Below are 22,798 nucleotides of genomic sequence, written 5' to 3'. Positions count from 1 at the left end.
ATCTGGAGCAAATGTGTATCTTATTAGCTGACGTGTTACCATTAGGCTTCCTGAGTCTTCGTGTAGTGAGCATGGAATCGTGTTTAAAATCTGCCGTTTCTTCGCGCCGCGCTGAGCGGCAGGTTCCCACCCAACATGGAGTGTGGCGCCATTATCCACATGCCGCAAAGCCTGTGAGTCTTTCGCGTCACTTTCCATAGCGATGGAAAGTACCAGGGCGCACTTGAAATCGATGTTGGATTCGGCTAGCAGGCAGCCCTGTATGGCATCGTCCTTGAGCCCGTATGTCTGTCCTGCAGCATATCACTCAAGGCATCCGCAAACTCATTGGAAGCAGTTCAGAGAAGGTTTACCAGGTTAATACCTGGAATGGGGGGGGTGGCGGTGGGGTTGTCTTATGAGGAAAGGTTGGACAGGCTAGGCTTGTATCCACTGGGGTTTAGAAGAGAAAGAAGCAACTTGATTGAAACATATCAGAACCTTAGGGGTCTTGACAGGGTGGATGTGGAGAGGATGTTTCCTCTTGTGGAAGAATCTAGAACTAGGGCCACCATTTAAAAATAAGGGGTCGCCCATTTAAAGCAGAGATCAGGCGAAATGTTTTCTCACAGAGGGTCGTGAGTCTTTGGAACTCTGTTCCTGAAAAGGTGATGGAAGCAGAGTCTTTGAATGTTTTTAAGGCAGAGGTGGATAGATTCTTGGTAAGCAAGGGGGTGATAGGTTATCGGGGGGTAGGTGGAATGCAGATTTCAGGTTACTATCAGATCAGCCATCATCTTATTAAATAGCAGAGCAGGCTCGAGGGGCTGAATGGCCTATTCCTGCTCCTTCATCGTCTGTTCATAAACTCTCAGTATTCGGTTAACTGTTACAGATTCACCACAAAGGTAGCAATGGACTCTCCTGGGGCACAAACTCTCATATTAAACTTGAAGCGCTGCATGATCACAGGCGGTTTGGGCTGAAAGTGCGATTTCACAAGTTCCACTGTATGATATAGAACTGGGTGTACAAGGGGGCAGTCAGGTTTCGAATCAGGTAATACATTTTGCTTCCACATGCACTCAGTAGGACAGCTTTACGTTTTTCTTCAACAGTAATCCCGTTCGCAATAAAATAAAACCTGAGTTGCTCAACATACTGACTCCAGTCTTCAATGTTAGCATCATATGAATTGATTCTTCCAAACAGCGGTATGACTGATAAGTATTATTCAACTTTGTTTTGCTCACAACAACCTGGGTGAAGTACACAGAAGAGTCGGTTTTATCCTCACCACCAAATATAATAACTTGATGGAGCAGCAGGTTTGGTGAAGAAAAGGCTAAACTTTCTTTAGGAGACATGTAGAGGTGCTTGCACGCTGGATGCGATCTCTCTGTTGGAAGCCCCACCCTCAGGATTACCCACACAATAAGTTTATTGGTCGAAGCCCCCGTAATTGCATCACATGATTGACAGGAGGGAGGGAAATACATCTAGTTACTACACAGGGGCTACTCACTGACCCATGACACCCTAAGGCTTTGCTCTTGGACAGTTGCACACGTGCTGTTCAGGGGCACCTATTAAAAATAGTGGAAGGGGAATTAGCCATATTCCACCATTAGAGACGGACGATTGGCTCTATATAGCTTGAGGGACACTACTCCACAAGCATGGGGCAAGACAAGGAGGCAGACCTCCATGAGCTACAGCAGCCAGTACTGGGATTGAACCTGGAAAAACACAGCAGGTCTGACAGCATCTGCGGAGAGGAATACAGTTGACGTTTTCAGCCTTTATGACTCTTCATGAGAACTAAGGAAATAGAAGAATGAGGTGAAATATAAGCTGGTAGAGGGGGTTGGGACAGGTAGAGCTGGATAGAGGGCCAGTGATAGGTGGAGGCAAAGAAGAGATTGCCAAAGATGTCATAGACAAAAGGACAAAGGAGTGTTGACTGTGGTGATATTATCTAAGGAATGTGCTAATGGGGACATTAAGGGTAGCAAGCAGGACAAGCTAGCGGCAGATGGCCCTAGTGGGGGTGGAGTGGGATGGGGGGAAGGGATCGAAATGGGCTAAAAGGTGGAGATAAAACAATAGATCGAAATAAATTTAAAAATAGGTGGGAAAAGAAAAATATTTTTTTTTCAAATTATAAATTATTGGAAAAGTGGGGATCGGAAAGGAGGGCCCTCAACCGTGTCCGGCCCATCTCCCGCACATCCGCCCTCACACCTTCCTCTCCCTCTCAGAACCATGATAGGGTCCCTCTTGTCCTCTCTTAACATCCCACCAGCCTCCGCGTTCAAAGGATCGTCCTCCGCCATTTCCGCCAACTCCAGCATGATGCCACCACCAAACATATCTTCCCTTCACCCCCCCCTGGTGGCTTTCCACAGGGATCGTTCCCTCCAGGACACCCTGGTCCACTCCTCCATCACCCCCTACACCTCAACCCCCTCCCGCAGCACCTTCCCATGCAACCGCAGAAGGTGCAACACCTGCCCCTTTACTTCCCCCCTCCTCACTGTCCAAGGGCCCAAACACTCCTTTCAAGTGAGGCAGCACTTCACTTGCACTTCCCTCAATTTAGTCTACTGCATTCGTTGCTCCCAATGCGGTTTCCTCTACATTGGTGAGACCAAACGCAGACTGGGTGACTGCTTTGCAGAACACCTTCGGTCTGTCCGCAAGCATGACCCAGACCTCCCTGTCGCTTGCCATTTCAACGCACCACCCTGCTCTCATGCCCACATGTCCATCCTTGGCCTGCTGCAATGTTCCAGTGAAGCTCAACACAAACTGGTGGAACAGCACCTCATCTTCCGATTAGGCATTTTACAGCCTTCCGGTCTTAATATTGAGTTCAACAATTTCAGATCATGAACTCTCTCCTCCATCCCCACCCCCTTTCCGATCCCCCTTTTTCCAATAATTTATAATTTGAAAAAAAAATATATTTTTCTTTTCCCACCTATTTTAAAATTTATTTTGATCTATTGTTTTATCTCCACCTTTTAGCCCATTTTGATCCTTTCCCCCCACCCCACCCCCACTAGGGCCATCTGCCACTAGCTTGTCCTGCTTGTTACCCTTAATGTCCCCATTAGCACATTCCTTAGATAATATCACCACCGTCAACACCCCTTTGTCCTTTTCTCTATGACATCTTTGGCAATCTCTTCTTTGCCTCCACCTATCACTGGCCCCCTATCCAGCTCTACTTGTCCCACCCCCCTCTACCAGCTTATATTTCACCTCATTTCTCTATTTCCTTAGTTCTGATGAAGAGTCATACGAACTCGAAACGTTAACTGTGTTCCTCTCCGCAGATGCTGTCAGACCTGCTGAGTTTTTCCAGGTATTTTTTGTTTCAGATTTCCAGCATCTGCAGTATTTTGCTTTTATCTGGATTGAACCTGCCACATTGGCATGATCGTGCATCACACTCTAGCCATCTAGCAAACTGGTCCCACAGAGAATAGTGAAATGGGCAAATAAGATAAAAGCAAAATACTGCAGATGCTGGAAATCTGAAACAAAAACAAAAATTGCTGGAAAAACTCAGCAGGTCTGACAGCATCTGTGGAGAGAAAGACAGAGTTAACGTTTCGACATCGTTTCTTCAAAACGAAAGAGAAGTAGAAATGTGGTGAAATATATACTGTTTAAGTGGGGGTGGGACAGGTGAAGCTGGTTAGAAGGCCAGTGATAGGTGGAGGCAAAGGAGAGATTGCAAAAGATGTCACAAACAAAAGGTCGAAATGGGCAATATTTATTCCTCAACCAACATCACATTATCTGTTTACCTGACCTTTGCCGTTTGTGGGATCTTGCTGCGTGCATAGTGCCTGTCGGCTTTCCTACATTACAACAGTGATCGCACTTCAGAGTATGTGGTTGTGGCTGTAAAGCGCTTTGCAATGGCCCAAGGAGCAACAAACAAAAATCTCTCACAAAATCGAGCAAATGACTTGTAAAAAGACAACTCACTGTTACTGATAGTTTTAAAAAACTGAGCTCAGCCAACTGAAACTTGAGCATTTATTGTTCTTGGGGAGCAGGTTTGACTAAGCCTGCTGGTGTTGGGTGCTTACATTTCCTTAATGGTGTTGATCATTCCTGCTCAGCAACTGTTGCACAGTCTGAGATTAATCATTAAATGAGAGGAAATTGAGGGGCTGACATATCGGAGTCAACTTTCAATTTTGCATAAATACCTGAGGATTAACTGAGGGCAAGTGGATAGGGAGAGTGTCAACATTAACTGAGCGAGTATGTCTGTTAAATTGTGGGGGTTGGGGAGGAGAATAGAAATAATGTCAGGTAAAGGTACCATTTACATTGTAAAGCCCATATAACTATTGTTATCATTGGCCCAAGCCCTGTAATGTCATCCGGTTTTACTTTGTTAGTTTTGGTTTATCTGAACAGGTTTTAGTTGCCTTCTGTGTGATCGAGGTGAAAGGGCAACAAGAAACTTGCGGATAAAACACACGCCCCTTATTTACAGAAATCAAACATTGGCGATTATCTAAGAGATGAGTTACATTTCCTAATCCTCGTGTTACTCACCAATCTTGAATTCCTTGTTTGAGTTTGGGCACTCCCTTCCCTCTGAGATGTGTCACTTCTCGAGCATGTTGATCTGCCAGGTGCAGAAGCCTAATGGTATTTAGACACAAGCTCTGTGACGTTGCTGTGATACTGATGCTAACCATTGACATCAGTGCTGTCTGCATTGAATGTTCCTGCTCGCCTTTGTTTTCTGGTTCTGATTGTTTGTGTTGGCGGAGGGAAGGAAGGGCTCTTGATTGCTCTGATCTCTGAAATCTGCTCCAGCCTACAGCCCTCTGAGATCTCTGCTCTCCTCCAATCCTGGCCCCTTGCACATTCCCAATTTTAATCGCTCCACCATTGGCGGCCCTGCCTTCAACTGTCTAGGCCCTGAGCTCTGGAATTCCCTCCCAAAACTTCTCTGGTTCCCTACCTCACTCATTTAACAGGTGCCCCTAGCAGCTGGCTAGAATAGGAATTGTGCCCACCCCCCCCCTTTACCTATGTAAATGAGAGGGCCTAATGCCTGATTAAATCCCCTCACGGAAATTGGCCAATGAAGAATGGCCCAGGCTCATTACTAGTTATGGGGATGCATCATAACAGACATTGAAACACGGGAACAAAGCGCGGCCATGTTCCCAAACATACTCTGCAATGGAAATGTACAGTCTGCTGCTTGGCAATGATTGATAAGTCTTTAACTCCTTTCGTTTGCAGAGAATGGGTCCCTGTGTATAAATGACAATCGGCAAAGGACTCTTCTTGTCTAATGGTGCCTGGTGACCCTTACTTGAATGTTCAAAGTGCACGGTTATCAGGCCAGCATAGGGTCAGGGTTGGGGTTGGGTTTGACTCTCCCCAATGATACCTGTTGATAATCTCACACAATGAATGGATCTTTGGGTAAGATTCTGAGCACCCACCTTTATCTCGATGGAAAACAAAAATAAAAATACCTGGAAAAACTCAGCATCTGGCAGATCTGCGGAGAGGAACACAGTTAATGTTTCGAGTCCGTATGACTCTTCAACAGAACTAAGTAAAAATAGAAGAGCGGTGTAATATAAGGGGTTTGGGTGGGGGGGGGGGGGGGTGGTGGGTGGTGGTAGGAGAGGTAGAGCTGGATAGAGGGCCAGTGATAGGTGGAGATAACTAAAAGATGTCACAGACAACAGGACGGTGATGACATTATTTAAGGAATGTGCTAATTAAGGGTAGAAAGCAGGACAAGCAAGGTACAGATAACCCTAGTGGGGGTGGGGGTGAAGGAGTCGAAATAGACTAAAAGGCAGAGATAAAACAATGGATGGAAATACTGTTCCGTCGCATCTGTTCTGATGATGCCACTTTCAAAAACAGTTCCTCTGACATGTCTTCCTTCTTCCTTAATCGAGGTTTTCCACCCATGGCGGTTGACAGGGTCCTCAACCGTGTCCGGCCCATCTCCCGCGCATCCGCCCTCACACCTTCCTTTCCCTCCCAGAAACATGATAGGGTACCCCTTGTCCTCACTTATCACCCCACCAGCCTCCGCATTCAATTACCTGGGAGCTTGGGAAGCCAATAGTTCCCTGTTGCTTTCTCCATGGCAATGCTTTAGCCAATCAGAGTCAACTTGCCAACCAATCAGTGCCCTTTTCTCCTGTAGTATAAATTGTTGTAATTGTTTGGCATTCTCACATTTGTCTTGATAAGTACAAGGTGAAAAGCTTTGGCAACATGCCTCTCTTTTCAGTAATATTCAAATCGGAACAAAGGAACAGGAAGAGGTAATTTAACCCCTAGAGTCTGTATCACTATTCAGTTAGCCTGTGGCTGATCTGCATCCGAACTCCATCTACCCACCTTGGTCCATATACTTTTTACACCATTGTCAAGTGAAAATCTATCAATCTCAGATTTTAAAATGATTCATTAAGCTAACATCCACAGCTTTTTGAGAGAGAGTGAGTTCTGCAATTCTACCAGCCTTTGTGTGAAGAAGTGTTCCCGAACGTCTCTGTTGAATTGACTGCCTCTGATTTTAAAGTTCCGTCTCTGGTCCTAGCCTTTCCCTCTGGATTACGTAATCTCTATCATAATCTAATCTTGGAGTCATGGAGTCCGGTGATATTCCAGCCTCCATCGAGATCAAGATGGGTGCTAAGAATCTCACCCAAGGATCCATTCATTGTGTGAGATTATCAACAGGCATCATCGGGGAGAGTTGAACCCGACTCCAACCCTGACCCTATGCTGGCCTGATAACCGTGCACTTTGAACATTCCAGCAAGTGTCACTGGGCACCAATTGACAGGAGGAGCCCTTTGCTGATCGACTTCCTTTCCATAATCCAAAAGCTAAAACAATTTGCATTTCTAGAGCACTTTTCATGACCTCAAGACACACTAAAGTACTTTACAGGCGATGAAGTACTTTCCTGAAGCGCAGTCATTGTTGTCAATTAGAAAACGCAGCAGCCAATTTGTGCACAGCAAGATCCCACAAACAGCAATGTGATAATGGCTAGCTAATCTATTCTTTGTGTTGCTGGTTGAGGGATAACTATTTGCCAGTACCCTGGAGGCTCCTCAGGTCTCCTACAAGGTGATGGGATGGGATGGGATCTTTTATGTCTCACTGAGAGGGTTTAACATCTCACCCTAAAGACTCTGATCGTGCAGCACTCACAGAATCACACAGTGCAGAAAAGGCCCTTTGGCCCATCGAGTCTGCACCGACATGTGAGAAACACCTGACCTACCTACCTAATCCCATTTACCAGCACTTGGCCCATTGCCTTGAATGTGCCAAGTGCTCATCCAGGTACTTTTTAAAGGATAAACCTGCCTCCACCACCCTCCCAGGCAGCGCATTCCAGACCATCACCACCTTCTGGGTAAAAAAGCTTTTCCTCACATCCCCCCTAAACCTCCTGCCCCTCACCTTGAACTTATGTCCCCTCGTGACTGACCCTTCAAATAAGGGGAACAGCTGCTCCCTATCCACCCTGTCCATGCCCCTCATAATCTTGTACACCTCGATCAGGTCACCCCTCAGTCTTCTCTGCTCCAATGAAAACAACCCAAGTCTATCCAACCTCTCTCTATAACTTAAATGTTTCATTCCAGCCACATCCTGGTGAATCTCCTCTGCACCCCCTCCAGTGCAATCACATCCTTCCTATAATGTGGCGACCAGAACTGCACACAGTACTCCTGCTGTGGCCTCACCAAGGTTCTATACAACTCCAACGTGACCTCCCTACTTTTGTAATCTATGCCTCGTTTGATAAAGACGTGTCCATGTGCATTTTTCACCACCCCACTAACATGCCCCTCCGCTTTCAGCACTCCCTCAGTACTGCACTGGGAGTGCAGGTCTCAGTTTTGTACTCAAGTCTCTGGACTAGGATTTGACTCAGAGACAAGAGAGCCACCCACTGAGACGAGGCTGATGACTTGAGATCAAGGTTCGATCTCCGGCTGAGATTCCTGAACTTGAGTTCAGGGTGGGTATTAGAGCCTCAGCTCCTCTCAGTCTCCAGGAAAGGGTTAACACAATTCTGCGACCAAAACTCCCCTTACATTCTTTTTCTCTCTCTGAACAAACATTCCCTGATCACTAGGAAGTTATGGTATGGACTTGTCAATTGGGGGGTGGGGGAAATCTCTGATGTTATATTTGGCCCTGGAAGAATGTGGGGATGGGGGGTGTTAGCTGTCGAACACCCAGGGAGCCTCCCCTCCCCCTGCAGTCACACAAAATCAATCCTCCCCCAGCTGAAATCTATATCCATACCCCAGGGCGAATCCAGCCTGTGACATCAGCTTTCTGCCTGCCTTCCGACCCTGTCTGTTAAAAGGCAACCTCTAGTACAGCGCAGCCCAGGCAGTGAGTGTTGAAAGAGGCAAAATTCTCTCCAGTAACACTGCGAGGGGTATATTCGTTCAGCCTCTCGACCAGAGGGGGTAATTGGATGGTGGGTGGGGAGTTACTCAAATGAGCAGTTGAGGGCAACGCTTGTGAACTTGGTGGTGGTGGGGGGGGGGAAGAATTCTCTGACGTTCGAGTTTGTGCAAAGAACAGAAAACCGCCAGACTCCAGGCAGAGCAACTGAACTCGTAAAAGCTGCCGAGAGCCGGGCGAGTTGGTGACTGCATTTTCTAGTAAAGGAGCTGATTGTATGAGACAAGGTTTCAGGTGAGAGCCTGGGAGGGATCAAGTATCATCATCGATTGCACAAGTCTATCAGCCACAGGAGAGGATTGGCGACCAGAGTCTTATTGGGTGGGTGGGTGGGGGGGGTGTAAAAAAAAACCCAACTCCCTGGATAAAACCTTCTACCCGGAAATGTGGACGGGGCTTGTTAACTGAGCTCAGAGCAAGAAGCTGCCGCATCACCCGGACAAAGCGGCCCCGAACTTGGGGGAGGGAAGATCAGGAAACTGCAGAAACTTTTCGCACATTGTCGCCGGTTTCCCCTCGCTCGGTGTTTTTTTTGGGTCTGATACCTGCTGGAAAAAAAGCTAAGCATTGCTGCTGGTTTCTAGGCGAAGCTCAGGTGTGGTTCTCCCCCCCTCTCTCTCTCTCTCTCTCTATCTCTTCCCCCCCCACCCCCCACCACCAAATCTTGGAGGAATGGGCAATTGTGCAATGATTTCCGAGTGGGTGGTTTGCAAGGTTTGAGCTGTGGATAATTTTTTTTAAAAACACACACACACACACAGAACAAAACCTCACCTGGACAATCGGCTTCTCGCTCAGTGTTCCTGTTGGGAAGCAGCCAGTTTAATCGGCGGCTGTAAATAAAACCAAACTCCAGACCATCTTTGGCTGGTGGTTCTGTGGCTGGGGTGAGGGTGGGCTGAGGGCTGAGGGGGGGGTGGTGGGGGGTTGTTACCTCTCCCCCCGCCTCCCAGTGAAGAGTCCCAACTCGGGCCGGAAGATGTTGAATTCCGTCCAGTGCCGCCTCTGAGGACAGCGACTGTGGGGAAAGGAGTTTGACCGAGAATGGAGTCCCTGGGCTTGGAGCAGAGGGAGAGGCTGAGGCGCCTGCATTTCAATCACTTCCCCAGCCGCCGACACTCGTGGATTTGGTGAGTAACCGGAGAGGCGAGACAGTGAGAAACGCGGAGTGGAAGGTTCCGAATGCTCTTGAAAGATTAAATCTGCTCACGGCCACCAGCTAAACTGTGAGTCAGTGGCTGGAAATAAAGACAAAACACTCTCAGTTTCGCAGCCAATGATTTTTCAAGTGTAGTCACTGTTTTAATGTCAGTTCTCAAACAGCAAAATAAAATGATAATACTGCGGATGCTGGAAATCCGAAGTAAAAACGCAAAGTGCTGGAAAAGCTCAGCAGGTCTGGTGGCATCTGTGGAGAGGGGAAAACAGGGGCTTTGAAGCCGGAGGACTCCAAACGTTAACTCTGCTTCTCTCTCCATTGTTGCTGTCAGACCTGCTGAGATTTTCCAGCATTTTCTGCTTTTGCTTCACAAACGGCAGTTTGATCATGACCAGTGGAATCTAATTTTTGTGCTGTTGATTTGCGGGTAAATGTAGAGCAGGTCCCCAGCTCCTCTTCAAGGATCCAGAGGATCTCTTGCATCCACCTGAGAAGGCAGGTGGGCCCTCAAGTTTAACACCTCACCCAAAAGACAGCGCCTCTGAGAGAACAGCACTGTTAGCGTCAGCCTTGACATCTGTGCTCAAGTCCTGGAGTGGGATTTGAACCCCCAAGCTTCTGATTTTGGAGGCGAGAATGCGACCTATTGCAGTTAATAGGTTGTCAAGTCCCAATCTAGAAAAATGAGTGCAAAATCCTGGCTGACACTCGCAGCACCAGTACTGAGAAAGTGCTGCACCATTGGCGGTTTCACCCTTAGACCAAGATCCTATCTGCCCCTTTGGGAGCAGTGAAGATCCCACGGCATTACTTTGAGGAAGAATGGAGGTATTGTGGCCAATATCTGTCCTTCAACCAGCATCACTAAAGCAGATGATCTGGTCTTTATCACATTGCAGTTAGTGGGAGCTTGCTGTGCACAAATTGGCTGCTGTGTTTCCTACATTACAACAGTGACTTTTAAAGTACTACATTAACTGTGAAATACTTTGGGACTACCCGAGGTGATGAGAAGTGCTATAGAAAAGCAAGCTTGACTTTTATTTCTTGACCATTGCAATTGTCCTATCACTTGGCCAGTGCTGCTGTTTAAAGGAATTACCTGGCACAGCACAGACCAAGCTGATCCTAGTTGACAGTTCACACCTCCTGAGTTTATAACCCAGGTTTACATATCAGTGGAGTTAGTGAGCGAGAACTGCCCTGTTAGAAGTGCCGTCTTTCGGATGAGACGTTAAAGCAAGGCTCTGTTCAGGAAGGTGGATGTAAAAGGAAAAACTCCCACTGCACTATCCAGAAAAGGAGAGGAAGAGTCCCCCCACTGTCTAGGCTCAGATTTCTCCACATCTCATACCAGTCAACCGACAACTGTTTAGGGATTTGCCTGTACTGTGTTTGCCTACCTCAGATCAGCCATTGCACTGTTAACTAAATGTTTCTGTACGGAGATATCTCTGGGAGACAGGGGGTGTGGATAATGTTCTTTGCACTGAGTACAGCCAGGGAAGGAGACTGGTTCCATGCTCTTTACTTGAAACAAACTTAGCACCTCTTATCCTTCCAAAGATTGTCCTGCAATTCATCCATCCCCACTACAGCCTTCAACTAGTTCAGAAAGCTCCACCCTCCTGCTGTTTTCCTTTTTACCCGGGACCCATTTACCATCTTATCCTTGAATCTTGCAACACTGAAGGAGGCTATTCGGTCCTTCGCGCCTGTGCTGGCTCTTTGAAAAAAGCTATCTAATTAATCCCAACCTCCCTGCTCTTCACCCGTAGCCCTGTAAATTTTTCCCTTTCAAGTATTTGTTCAATTCCCTTCTGAAAAAAATTGTTGAATTTGCTTCTCCCTAGGCTTTCTGGCAACGTATTCCAGGTCACTAGAACTTACTGTATTTGAACTAAAAGTTTTCCTCATCTCCCCTCTGGTTTCTTCACTCTGTGTTCTCTGGTTACTGCGTCTCCCACCAATGGAAGTAGTTTCTCTCCATCTATCAAAACTCTTCCTCATTTTTCCTCTCTGCTCCAAGGAGGACAATCCCAGCTTCTCCAGCCTCTACATCTTCTGGGTTAGGATCTTGAAGGGTAGATTTGATGAACCACACTCCACTTCCCACTTTGAAGCACATATCGGGAAACTGTGTGGCTCAAGTTTGTTGTGGAGGCTGCAGCAGTCTTGGACTGTCTGTCTGACTGAATATTCCCGTGGCTGGACTCTGCAAACCTGAGCTCATCCAAAACTGCTGCCTGTATCCTAACTTTCACCAAGTCCCATTCACCCATCACCCTCTATGCTCGCTGACCTACACTAGCTTCCAGTCAGGCAACAACTCAACTTCAAAATTCTCATCCTTGTTTTCAAATCCCTCCCATGGCCTCACCTCAGTACTCTCACTCTGTAACTCCTCCAGCCTCACAACCCTCTGAGATACCTTCGTTTCTCCAATTCTGACATCTTGCACATCCCTAACTTTCATCACCCTATCATTGGCAGCCGTGTTTTCAGCTGCCTGGGCCCAAAGCTCTGGAATAAACCTCTCTTTCCTCCTGTAAGCTGCTCCCTAAAACCTACCTCTTTCCCTGTACTAATATTGCCTTGTATGGTTGATGTCAAATTTTGTTTGATAACTGTACTGGGAAGCGCCTTGGGATGCTTCCCGATTTTAAAAAGATGTTATATTAATGCAGTTAGTGATTGTTGTTGTCTGTTTGTCTAAATGGTGAGTGACTAAGTGCTGCCTCAGGCTGGTACATGTATTGATTCTGGGACCAGTTGATGATGCTATGATGGAGTTGGTTTGCGGGTAAGGGGTATAAGCTTGTATAAACATACACCCATAACCATTGACTTGGCTTATCTGTAGAATGGGAAGTATAAGGAATAGATCATTGCAGAACCCCATGGTGGGGCTGCTGGGGGCATCTCATGTCCTCCTGCCTCTCGGACACACAGGTTGGCTCAGTGGGCACCGCTCTTGACTCGGAGTTAGAATGCCGTGGGTTCAAGTCCCACTCCAGAGCTGCAACCCCAAAATCTGAGCTGACACTCCCAGTACTGTGGGAGTGCGGCACTGTCAGTGATGCTGTCTTTTGGATGTGACATTAAACTGTGGACCCTTCTGCTCACTCGCTCTCTCTCTCTCTGTCTCTCTCTCAGTTAGAAGAGCATGCAGAGCTCTTCCTGGTGCCCTGGCCAATATTTAACCCTCAACCATTATCGTTGAAACAAATTACCTGGCCATTATCATTCTGCTGTTTGTGGGATCTTGCTGTGTGCTACATTGCAACAGCGACTGCACTTTGAAAAGTACTTCCTTGGTTGTAAAGCACTTTGAGAATGCCCTGAGAATATGAAAGGTGCTATATAAATGCAAGCCTCTTGCTGTCCTTAGTAAACCTGAACAGTGTTAGTGTTTAACAGAAGGGTGGAAAGTAATAGGAATTGGGCGAAAGCCTTGGCCTCTGGACTGATGGGGTAATAGTTCTTGTCTGTGCTGTGTGAAATCAGAATTATCCCACTTAGTGTGTGCCAGCTCACAGTCTACAAGCTGCTGCTTATTCTGCACATGCCAATGGCCTGGCTGTGCACCTCCTCCCCACCCCAATTACTCCTCAGTGACTCCTCCGGGAGAATGGATGATGCATGAGGACAGGATGGAGCTCGGCTGTGATGTCCTCGGCAATCGGGTAGCCAGTCGAGGCATTGGGGTGGTGTTCGGCGCCAGTATTCCCCCTTTAAGCTTGCGCTTGCGGGGTTGGGGGATGAGGTAGAGCCACTTTAAAATGGAACTAATTGTATTTGTCTCCAGCTCGCCCAGTGGAACTGGCTCCAGATGTGGCTTGTCACTGATTTGAGCATAAAGAAATCAGTATGTTCTCTCGTTCTCTCTCTCTGCCTCGGAGGTCAAAGCCCCTCCGATAATCGATCATTCCCTTTATCTACAGCATTCGTAACAAATGCACTGAAGCAGATTTCTGACCTTCTCCCATCAGCTACAATGTTCAGGCTGTGAGTATGTTCCCCCTCCCCCGTCAGAAACATACACTCTCGATGACGGTCACCAGCAGCATTTTTGTCATTACTTTCCAATGGTGGAATGTCTCCCATGATGCATTGTGCCTCTTTTCCCTGCTCATGTTCAACAACTTGCATTTATATAGCACCTTTAACCTCCCGAGACAGGTCCTAGGGACGTAATCAGACTCAAATTGGCACCAAGCCACATACACCGAGATAGTGGGACAGGTGAGCCAATGCTCGGCGGAAAGGGATCGGTCTTAAAGTGGAAAAGTGGGGGAGAGAGGCCGAGAGGATTAAGGAGATAAGTCCGGCAAATGGTGCTTCAACAACTGAAGGCACGGCCATCCGTGGTGAGGCGGAGAGAATGGGACAAGGGGCCAGAATTGGAGGAACTCCGAGATTTCTGAGGGTTCCAGGGCTGGATGAGGTGACAGAGATAGCAAGGTCATGGAGAGGTTTGAACATGAAGGTGGGAATTCAAAATGGCACTGTCGGCAAACCTGGAGCCAATGTGGGCCAGCGAGTACAGGGTGATGGGTGAACGGGGTGATGGGTGAACGGGGCTTGGTGCAAGTTAGGATGTGGGCAGCAGAGTTATGGATGAGCTTAAGCTTACTGAGGGTGGGAGGCCGGTCAGGAGCGGCCAGTTGGCAACAGTTGAGTCTGGAGGCCAATGGATGAGAGCTTTCGCAGCAAATGATCTGAGGCAGAGACAGATGATGTTCGTGAAAATGGATAGTCACAACTGCCAGAGAGAATGTCAGGCCAGAAGCCAATCTCAGCAATGCCGAGGTTATGAGCAACTTGGTCCATTCAGTAGATTCATTTTAACATCAGTATTTATTTGTTCAGATCTCAATATGCATTTTCACAGTGAGTTGGGGATTGGTGTGAAACAGCTGTGCCTCGGCACTGGCACTAAACCTGCAGAGAGCAAGTTAGGTGTTAAGACTCGGACTTGCTCCCGAGGCAGATTGGAGTGAACATTGCTGTTCCCTCAATCCTGTTTCCCTTCACTCTGGTATCGGATCGAGTGCTAATCCTGATTCACATTAACTTCTTTACGTAGAGAGTGGTGAACCCACTGCCGGCAGGAGAGGATGAGGTGAAATTATGCATTTACTGTGTGGGGAAACTAGATATACACGAGGGAGAAAGGAATAGAAGGATCTGTTAGCCTCAGGCAGCTTCACCAGAACGTTACCAGGGTTCTGCAATGCAGGAGCAATGACGTGAAGGTTAAAGGGGGGGTGGTGGTTTGATTGAGGTTTTTTAGAGTTTTGAAAGGAATCATTAGGGTAGATGGATAGAATTTTTCCACTGGTGAGAGACTCTAGGACATAATCTGAAAACCAGAGCCAGCCTTCAAGAGGAAAGGTGGTAATGAGAAATATTCTGCCATTAATTGATGTAGCAGCTCGAGCTTTTTAATCATTTTAAAACAGACATTGATAGATTTTGCTGAAAAGGGTGTAAAAGGGTATGGAGCCAAGGGGATGGAGTTAAGATGTCGATCAGCCATGATCGCTTTGAATGTCGGAACAAGCCAGTGCGGCTGAATTACATCCTCCTGTTCCTATCACTTTCTTTGGTGGACAAGCCACCTACAACACAGAGCCCTACATCAGAGCTACCCTCGAGCCCAGCTCTGTGTCAACAGTTGGAGCTCAGTGCATTGGCCCCGACATGCTGTGAGTGGGACAAGACAGTTGGAGGAGGAATGGTATCGGAGGAGGAGGTGCTGCAGCTCTGAGTGCCAAAGCCTTTTCTCTTTATCAATGAATGGAATATTGTTAATATCTTTTTAAATGACAAGCATGTACAAAACATTCTAACAGTTTTGCAGCCAGTGACCTCAATGCTGACAGCGTGCCCTCTCGGGTCAGTTCACTCCTCAAGAGAGCATTTAAAACTTTTAGGAAACACTCTTACTGGAGGAGAATTGATTTTTCTGCTCACTCAAGCCAAGATATGCCATGCTGGGGAATGGAGCAGTTACTGAGCTTTGGGAGGCTGTTATATTGGGCAAGGTTCTAATGACATGAGACACTGTCACTATTAATGGGACTGCATTCAAGAAGCTTGACTCTCAGGAGCAGCGTGTTTGGGAATGGGGGAGCATTTAGAGCTGGAGGGATTTGTGTGACCGGGGAGGGGTGGGGGGATTGGTACAAATTAGCACTAAATTAACTACCTTTCTTTGAAAGGTCACAGAATGACCATCCTGAGAAATAACCCCATGCAGCAGGGGAGCTTTTATGCTTCTTTATCAGTGTCAAAAGGTTCTTTCTGCCACTCTAGTTATGAGGATTGGTAGCACAGAAGCAGGCAGTTTGGCCTGTGTATTTATGCTCTACGCGAGCCTAACCTCTACCACGTCTCATCGAGCTGTATCAACAGAACATTGCAACAGGAGGAGGCCATTCAGGCCCGAGAGCTGCTGACCTGTGTCATTAAGGGATTTGCATTTCTTCTATAACAACTTTCAGAACCTCTGATCATTCCCAAAGCACTTTACAGCTGATCGTGTGTCCTTTTGTAATGCAGGGAATGCAGCAGCCAATTCCTGCATAGCAAGATCCCACAAAAGTGCAATATAACAATGACCAGATCACCTGTCACAATGATGCTGGCTGAGGGATAAATATTGATCAGGATATTGAGGGGAACCTCCCACTCTTATTCCAGTAATGGAGGTGGGATCTTTTCCATCCACCTGAGAGGGTTCAAGTCCAAAAGAGCACAACTCTCTAGTATAGCACAGAAACAGGAGACCATTCAGTTCCTTGAATTGTCTTAACAATCTGTATCTTAACGCCCTCTATCCACCTTTAGTTCAGTCATCCCCTTACTTAACAAAAATCTATCAATGTCGATTTTAAAATTTTCAATTGACCCCACGTTCCCACCGCCCCCACCCCAGCCCCCGCCCTGAGAGAGAGAGCATTCCAGATTCCCACTCCCCTTTGTATGGAAAAGTGCTTCCTGACATCACCCCTGTATGGGCCCAGCTCCGATTTTAAGGTTATACCCCTTTATTCTGGACCCCCCCCAACCCCAACCAGAGGAAATAGGGTGGATCACCCTTTAATCGTCTAAATCCAAGGAATATGAGCCTAATTTAGGCAGTTTATTCTCGCAATTTAACTCTTCAGTCCCAGAATCGTTCTGATGTATCATTTGGCAAACACTTTAAGGTTCTCACTCAACCACTCACCCACTCACCCACTCACTCACTCACTCACTCTCACTCACTCACTCACTCTCTCACTCACTCACTCACTCACTCACTCACCCACCCACTCACCCACTCACTCTCACTCACTCACTCACTCACACTCACTCACTCACTCACTCACTCACTCACTCACTCACTCACTCACTCACTCACTCACTCACTCACTCACTCACTCACTCACTCACTCACTCACTCACTCACTCACTCACTCACTCACCCACTCACTCACCCACTCACCCACTCACCCACTCACTCACTCACCCACTCACTCACTCACTCACTCACTCACTCACTCACTCACTCACTCACTCACTCACTCACTCACTCACTCACTCACTCACTCACTCACTCACTCACTCACTCACTCACTCACTCACTCACCCACTCACCCACTCACTCACCCACTCAACCACTCACCCACTCACTCGTGCTTTAAGGTGTATTTGTGTTGATGGCTCTCAGTTTCTCCTGGCCTCCTGTAGCCTGACCATTGGGCTTCCCAATGGGAGCCGCCCTATCTGAGCCGTATGATGAGCTGTTTGCTGATTTAACTCCTCCTGCCGCGATGGTGTGGATGGGCTGGGCTGGTCAGCCAAAATCCAAGATTCTAGAGCTTTGTTATGCAATGTTCATCCCAGATATGGAGGAGACCTTCACCCCACAGCACCCCCGCCCCCCACCAGCTCCTGTCATCCTCACCCACCATCTCCCCAGACCCATCTTGTTGAACCTCGTTGGAGGAACTTCGTAGAGGGTCTGTCCAGACAGTGGCTGCTGGAAACTAATGGCCTGGGCTTGAACTGAGCATTTCCTGATCCTGACTGATCCCTGCTCCCTGCAGACTTGCTCCAGGAGCACGTCACAAAGGGCCCTGGATCTTCGGTCTTTAAATAAGACAAGAAGAGACCAGCTTGGCTGTCGGTACATAAATAGAAGTCTTACTTCTACCCACACTGGAACGGTTTGTATTACTTATTGAGTAAACAAGTTAGGACCTTTCTCAGAGCCCTGTGAATCCAGTCAATTCGAAACACAGTCTCATGAGACACGACATTCTAAAAGTAAAACTTGCCCTGCTTTCTAAAAAAAAAATTGGGAATTTGCTGAGAGAAAGTTATCTCCATTGATGTTTTTTTAATTAATTCACGGGATGTGGGCATCGCTGGCCGGGCCAGCATTATTGCCCATCCCTAGTTGCCCTTGAGAAGGTGGTGGTGAGCTGCCTTCTTGAACCGCTGCAGTCCATGTGGTGCAGGTACACCCACAGTGCTGTTAGGGAGGGAGTTCCAGGATTTTGACCCAGCGACAGTGAAGGAACGGCGATATATTTCCTAGGAGTCATACCTAGCACAAAGGAAGTTGGTTGTGGTTGTTGGAGGTCAGTCATCCCAGCTCCAGGACATCACTGCAGGAGTTCCTCAGGGTAGTGTCCTTGGCCCAACCATCTTCAGCTGCTTCATCAATGACCTTCCTTCCATCATAAGGTCAGAAGTGAGGATATTCTCTGATGATTGCACAATGTTCAGCACCATTCACAACTCCTCAGATACTGAAGCAGTCCATGTCCAAATGCAGCAAGACCTGGACAATATCCAGGCTTGGGCTGACAAGTGGCAAGTAACATTCGCGCCACACAAGTGTCAGGCAATGACCATCTCCAACAAGAGAGAATCCAACCATCGCCCCTTGATGTTCAATGGCATTACCATCACTGAATCCACCACTGTCAACATCCTGGGGGTTACCATTGACCAGACACTGAACTGGACTAGCCATATAAATACTGGGCTACAAGAGCAGGTCAGAGGCTAGGAATCATGCGATGAGTAACTCACCTCCTGACTCTCCAAAGCCTGTCCACCATCTACAAGGCACAAGTCAGGAGCGTGATGGAATACCCTCCACTTACCTGGATGAGTGCAGCTCCCACAACACTCAAGCTTGACACCATCTAGGACAAAGCAGCCCGCTTGATTGGCACCCGATCCACAAACATTCACTTCCTCCACCACTGACACACAGTAGCAGCAGAGTGTACCATCTACAAGATGAACTGCAGGAATTCACCAAGGGTCCCTAGGCAGCATCTTCCAAACCCACAACCAATACCATTTGGAAGGACAAGGACAGCAGATAGATGGGAACACCACCACCTTGAAGTTCCCGTCCAAATCACTCACCATCCTGCCTTGGAAATATATTGCCGTTCCTTCACTGTCGCTGGGTCAAAATCCTGGAACTCCCTTCCTAACAGCACTGTGGGTGTACCTACACCGCATGGACTGCAGCGGTTCAAGAAGGCAGCTCACCACCACCTTCTCAAGGGCAACGAGGGATGGACAATAAATGCTGGTCTAGCCAGCGAAGCTCACATCCAGTGAATGAATTTAAAAAAAAAGTCAGGATGGTGAGTGATTTGGAGGGGAACTTCCAGGTGCTGGTGTTCCCATCTATCTGCTGCCTTTGTCCTTCTAGATGGTAATGGTAGCGGGTTTGGAAGGTGCTGTCTAATGAGCCTTGGTGAGTTTCTGCAGTGCATCTTGTAGATGGTACACACTGCTGCTACTGTGCATCAGTGGTGCAGGGAGTGAATGTTTGTGGATGTGGTGCCAATCAAGTGGGCTGCTTTGCCCTGGACGGTGTCCAGCTTGGTCTTGCTGGAGCTCGGGACCCAGGCCTCTCAGACTTGCACTGCTTTTCACTGCATGCAGTATACATACAATCACGCACAGCACAGAACTCTGTATGTTCGTTCATAATGATGTCATTAAAAGAATGACTCTCATTTCTGTGGTGCCTCTTCACATCCTCAGAATGTCCCAAAGTGCTTTCCAGTCAATGAAGTAATTTGTGAAGTGTAATCACTGTTGTAATGTAGGAAATGCAGCAGCCAATTTGTGAACAGCAAGAACCCACAAACAGCAGTGTGGTAATGACTAGATAATCAGTTTTTTTTAACAATGTTGATTGAAGGACAAATATTAGCTAGGACACTAGGGATAACTCAAAAAATGCTGGAAAAACTCAGCAGGTCTGGCAGCATCTGTGGAGAGAGAAACAGAGTTAACGTTTCGAGTCCGTGTGACTCTTCTTCAGAGCTCTGAAGACTCAACGTTAGCTCTGTTTCTCTCTCCACAGACGCTGCCAGACCTGCTGAGTTTTTCCAGCATTTTCTGTTTTTATTTCAGATTTCCAGCATCCGCAGTATTTTGCTTTCATCACCAGGGAGAACTCCCCTGCCTTTCTTACATGAGTGTCACGGGATCTTTTACAGCCATCTGAGAGGGCAGATGGGGTCTCGGTTTAACATCTCGTCTAAAAGCACCACCCATGGGGCTGCCAACTGTGGTTAAATGTATTCCTCGAGGTTTCATCACATGACTTGTCCCCACACTCCAGCCAGCAGTCGGCCAAGACATCCATCCTCGTGACATACTGTCTTCCTACACCAATTGGAAAGCAAGAAGACTCATTACCCAATTGGGCGATGCTTGACTGTCAGGCAAATGGTCTTTTTTTTCTCCCCCCCCCCCACCCAATTTTCAATATTTTTATATCTGGTAAAGAGATCTTCAAAGAAAATGACAAAAAAAAAACCAATCTTTTTAAATGTCCCCATGATTTTTTTTCCAGGGTTGTACACAGCAGTGTTCTGGAGATTGATCTTCAATTCTGGGGACTCCAGGTCAATCCTGGAGGGTTGGAAACCCTAACCACCGACAGTGCAGCATACCCAACTGTCAGCCTGGAGGATGCGCTCAAGTCTCTGGAGTGGGGCATGAGCCCACAACTTTTGAGTCAAAGTTGAGCGTGTTCCCCACTGAGCCACAACTGACGCTTACTATATGCTGCGGTTTTGCTGTGCAGTGTGCAGCGGTATTGGGGGTGCTGCATTGTTGGAGGTACCGTGCTTCAGGTGGGATGTGTAAGCGAAGCCCCGGCCATTTTGCTCCGGTGGATGCTGCATGGCTCACGGCGTTAGTGCGAGACACGCAGGGGAGTTTCCCTCAGTGTCGTGGCCAACATTTCTCCTTCAGTCCACATCCGATTACCTTTCACGCTGCTCTTTGTGGAATCTTGCTGTGCACAAAATTGTTGCTGAGTTTGCTGACTTAAAAATAACCGGTTCAAGAAGGCAGCTCGCCATCACCTTCTCGAGGGCAATTAAGGATGGGCGATGAATGCTGGCCTAGCCGGTGATCCCCACATCCCGTGAACAAATAAAAAATACATTTGTAGCGTCCATAGTCACCTTACAGCACAGGAGGGGAGGCCATTCAGCCCATTTGCTAGAGCTGTTCGATTAGTCTCATGCTCTTGTTCTTTCCCCCTGGCCCTGCAATTTTTCCCTTTTCAAGTATTTATCCAATTCTCTAAAAGTTACTATTGAATCTGCTTCCATTGGCCTTTCAGACAGCACGTTCCAAATAACAAATCATTGTGTTTGAAAAAAAGCAGTTCTGCTCATCTCCCCCTCTGGTTCTTTTGCAATTATCATAAATCTGTGTCCCTCTGGTCACTGACCCTCCTACCAATGGAAACAGTTTCTCCTTATTGACTCTACCAAAGCTCCTCATAATTCTGAACGCCTCAATTAAATCTCCTCTTAACCTTCCCTGCTCTGATTGTTTTCACACCCCAATGGCTGTAAAGCGCTTTGGGACTGCCTGAGAACATAATTGGTGTGTTTAGAAATGCAGAAACAGGCTTTAAAGCTTTGACAGTACTTTCAGCCCCTCCCATGATGCCTCCATCCCAACCCTGGCTCAGATATGCTGTGTAGCTGTGAGGTGAGATGTCATGTTGAACGAAGTGTGATTACAGGTACAGGAGGAATGCCTGTTTCACACAGTAAAGTTTCATCACTGCTCCTCGCAGCTTTAAACAACGTGCAAGTATTTTTTGACTCGGTGCTCCTTGCCTTGATGTTGAATTTTGTTTTGGTAATGGCTCCTGTGAATCACCTGGGGATATTTCACCATGTTAGGGGTGCTATGTAAATGCAAGTTGTTTGTGCTCCTGCATTTAAGTTTCCAGAAATCACACTATATTTGATCTAAAAATCTGATTTTAAAGATAGAAAGAGACACTGATAAATGAGGTAAAGGGGAGGGGGAGAAGGGAGGAGGTCAGTGAGCAGCACTAATGCTAGCATAGATCTGTTGGGCTCAATGACCTCTCACTGTGCTGTAAGTTCTGTGTAAAATGATTCAGCAGTAAAACCAGCTCCTTTAAGTTTGATGACAGGAGTTCCTTCAAGCGTGACCATAATTTGAAAGGGCTTCATGGGCTGGAAAGCACTTTGGGATGCCCAGAGGACGTGAAAGGTGCTGCAGAAATGCAACTTAGCACCTTTCCTTGCATATGAAACAGTGGAGCTGAGGATCGTGTGGCACATGATCCTCTGCTGCCACCCTGTGTTGGCTGCTTGCATTGCTTCCTCTCCATCGACAGACAAACCTTAATTTAAGATACTTTGTGTACAGTGAATCACATTGAACCACAATGATTGTCAGCTTAGTGCAGACATTTTGAAGTACAGCAAGATCCCTCAAATAGCAATTTGACGGGGCTTCGGGTGACGTTGATTGAGGAAGGAATTCTTCATACTCTGGAACGGGAGGAGGCCATTCAGCCCCTTGAGCATGTTCCCGCCATTCATGGCTGATCTGTATTTTAACTCTGTCTACCCACCCAATTCCTAATCCTCTTATCCAACAAAAATCTATAAACCTACATTTTGAAACTTCCAATTGATCCCCCCCACCCCCCGGCATCCACAATCTTTTTTGGGGAGGGAGCTCCAGATTTCCACTCCCCTTTGTGTGAGGAAGTGCTTCCCCTCATCACTCCTGAACCCTCTAATTTTTAAGGTTGTACCCTTC

The 22,798-nt window shown here is 47.3% G+C and overlaps 1 protein-coding gene across 6 annotated transcripts in view; it reads left to right on the top strand.

The window, feature by feature from the left end:
* Positions 1-22,798, top strand: part of LOC144689047 (3',5'-cyclic-AMP phosphodiesterase 4C-like) — a 278,616-nt gene that overhangs the window by 182,311 nt on the left and 73,507 nt on the right. The window contains exon 1 of one of the 6 annotated variants that reach the window (XM_078556186.1): positions 9,076-9,091. The exons of 4 other annotated variants lie outside the window; for them this stretch is intronic. Coding sequence is in view for 1 of the 2 variants with exons in the window: in XM_078556183.1 (XP_078412309.1) it covers positions 9,541-9,626 (86 nt within the window). In the remaining variant the exon portion in view is untranslated. Of the gene's footprint in view, positions 1-9,075; positions 9,092-9,438; positions 9,627-22,798 lie in introns of those variants that run through there. One more of the 6 variants, XM_078556183.1, reaches the window with a different exon arrangement.

The sequence above is a fragment of the Cetorhinus maximus genome, chromosome 13 (assembly GCF_964194155.1).
Source record: "Cetorhinus maximus chromosome 13, sCetMax3.hap1.1, whole genome shotgun sequence".
Lineage (NCBI taxonomy): Eukaryota > Metazoa > Chordata > Chondrichthyes > Lamniformes > Cetorhinidae > Cetorhinus > Cetorhinus maximus.
The sequence above is the reverse complement of the archived record's forward strand: the minus strand, read 5'-3'. Positions and strand labels throughout refer to the sequence as shown.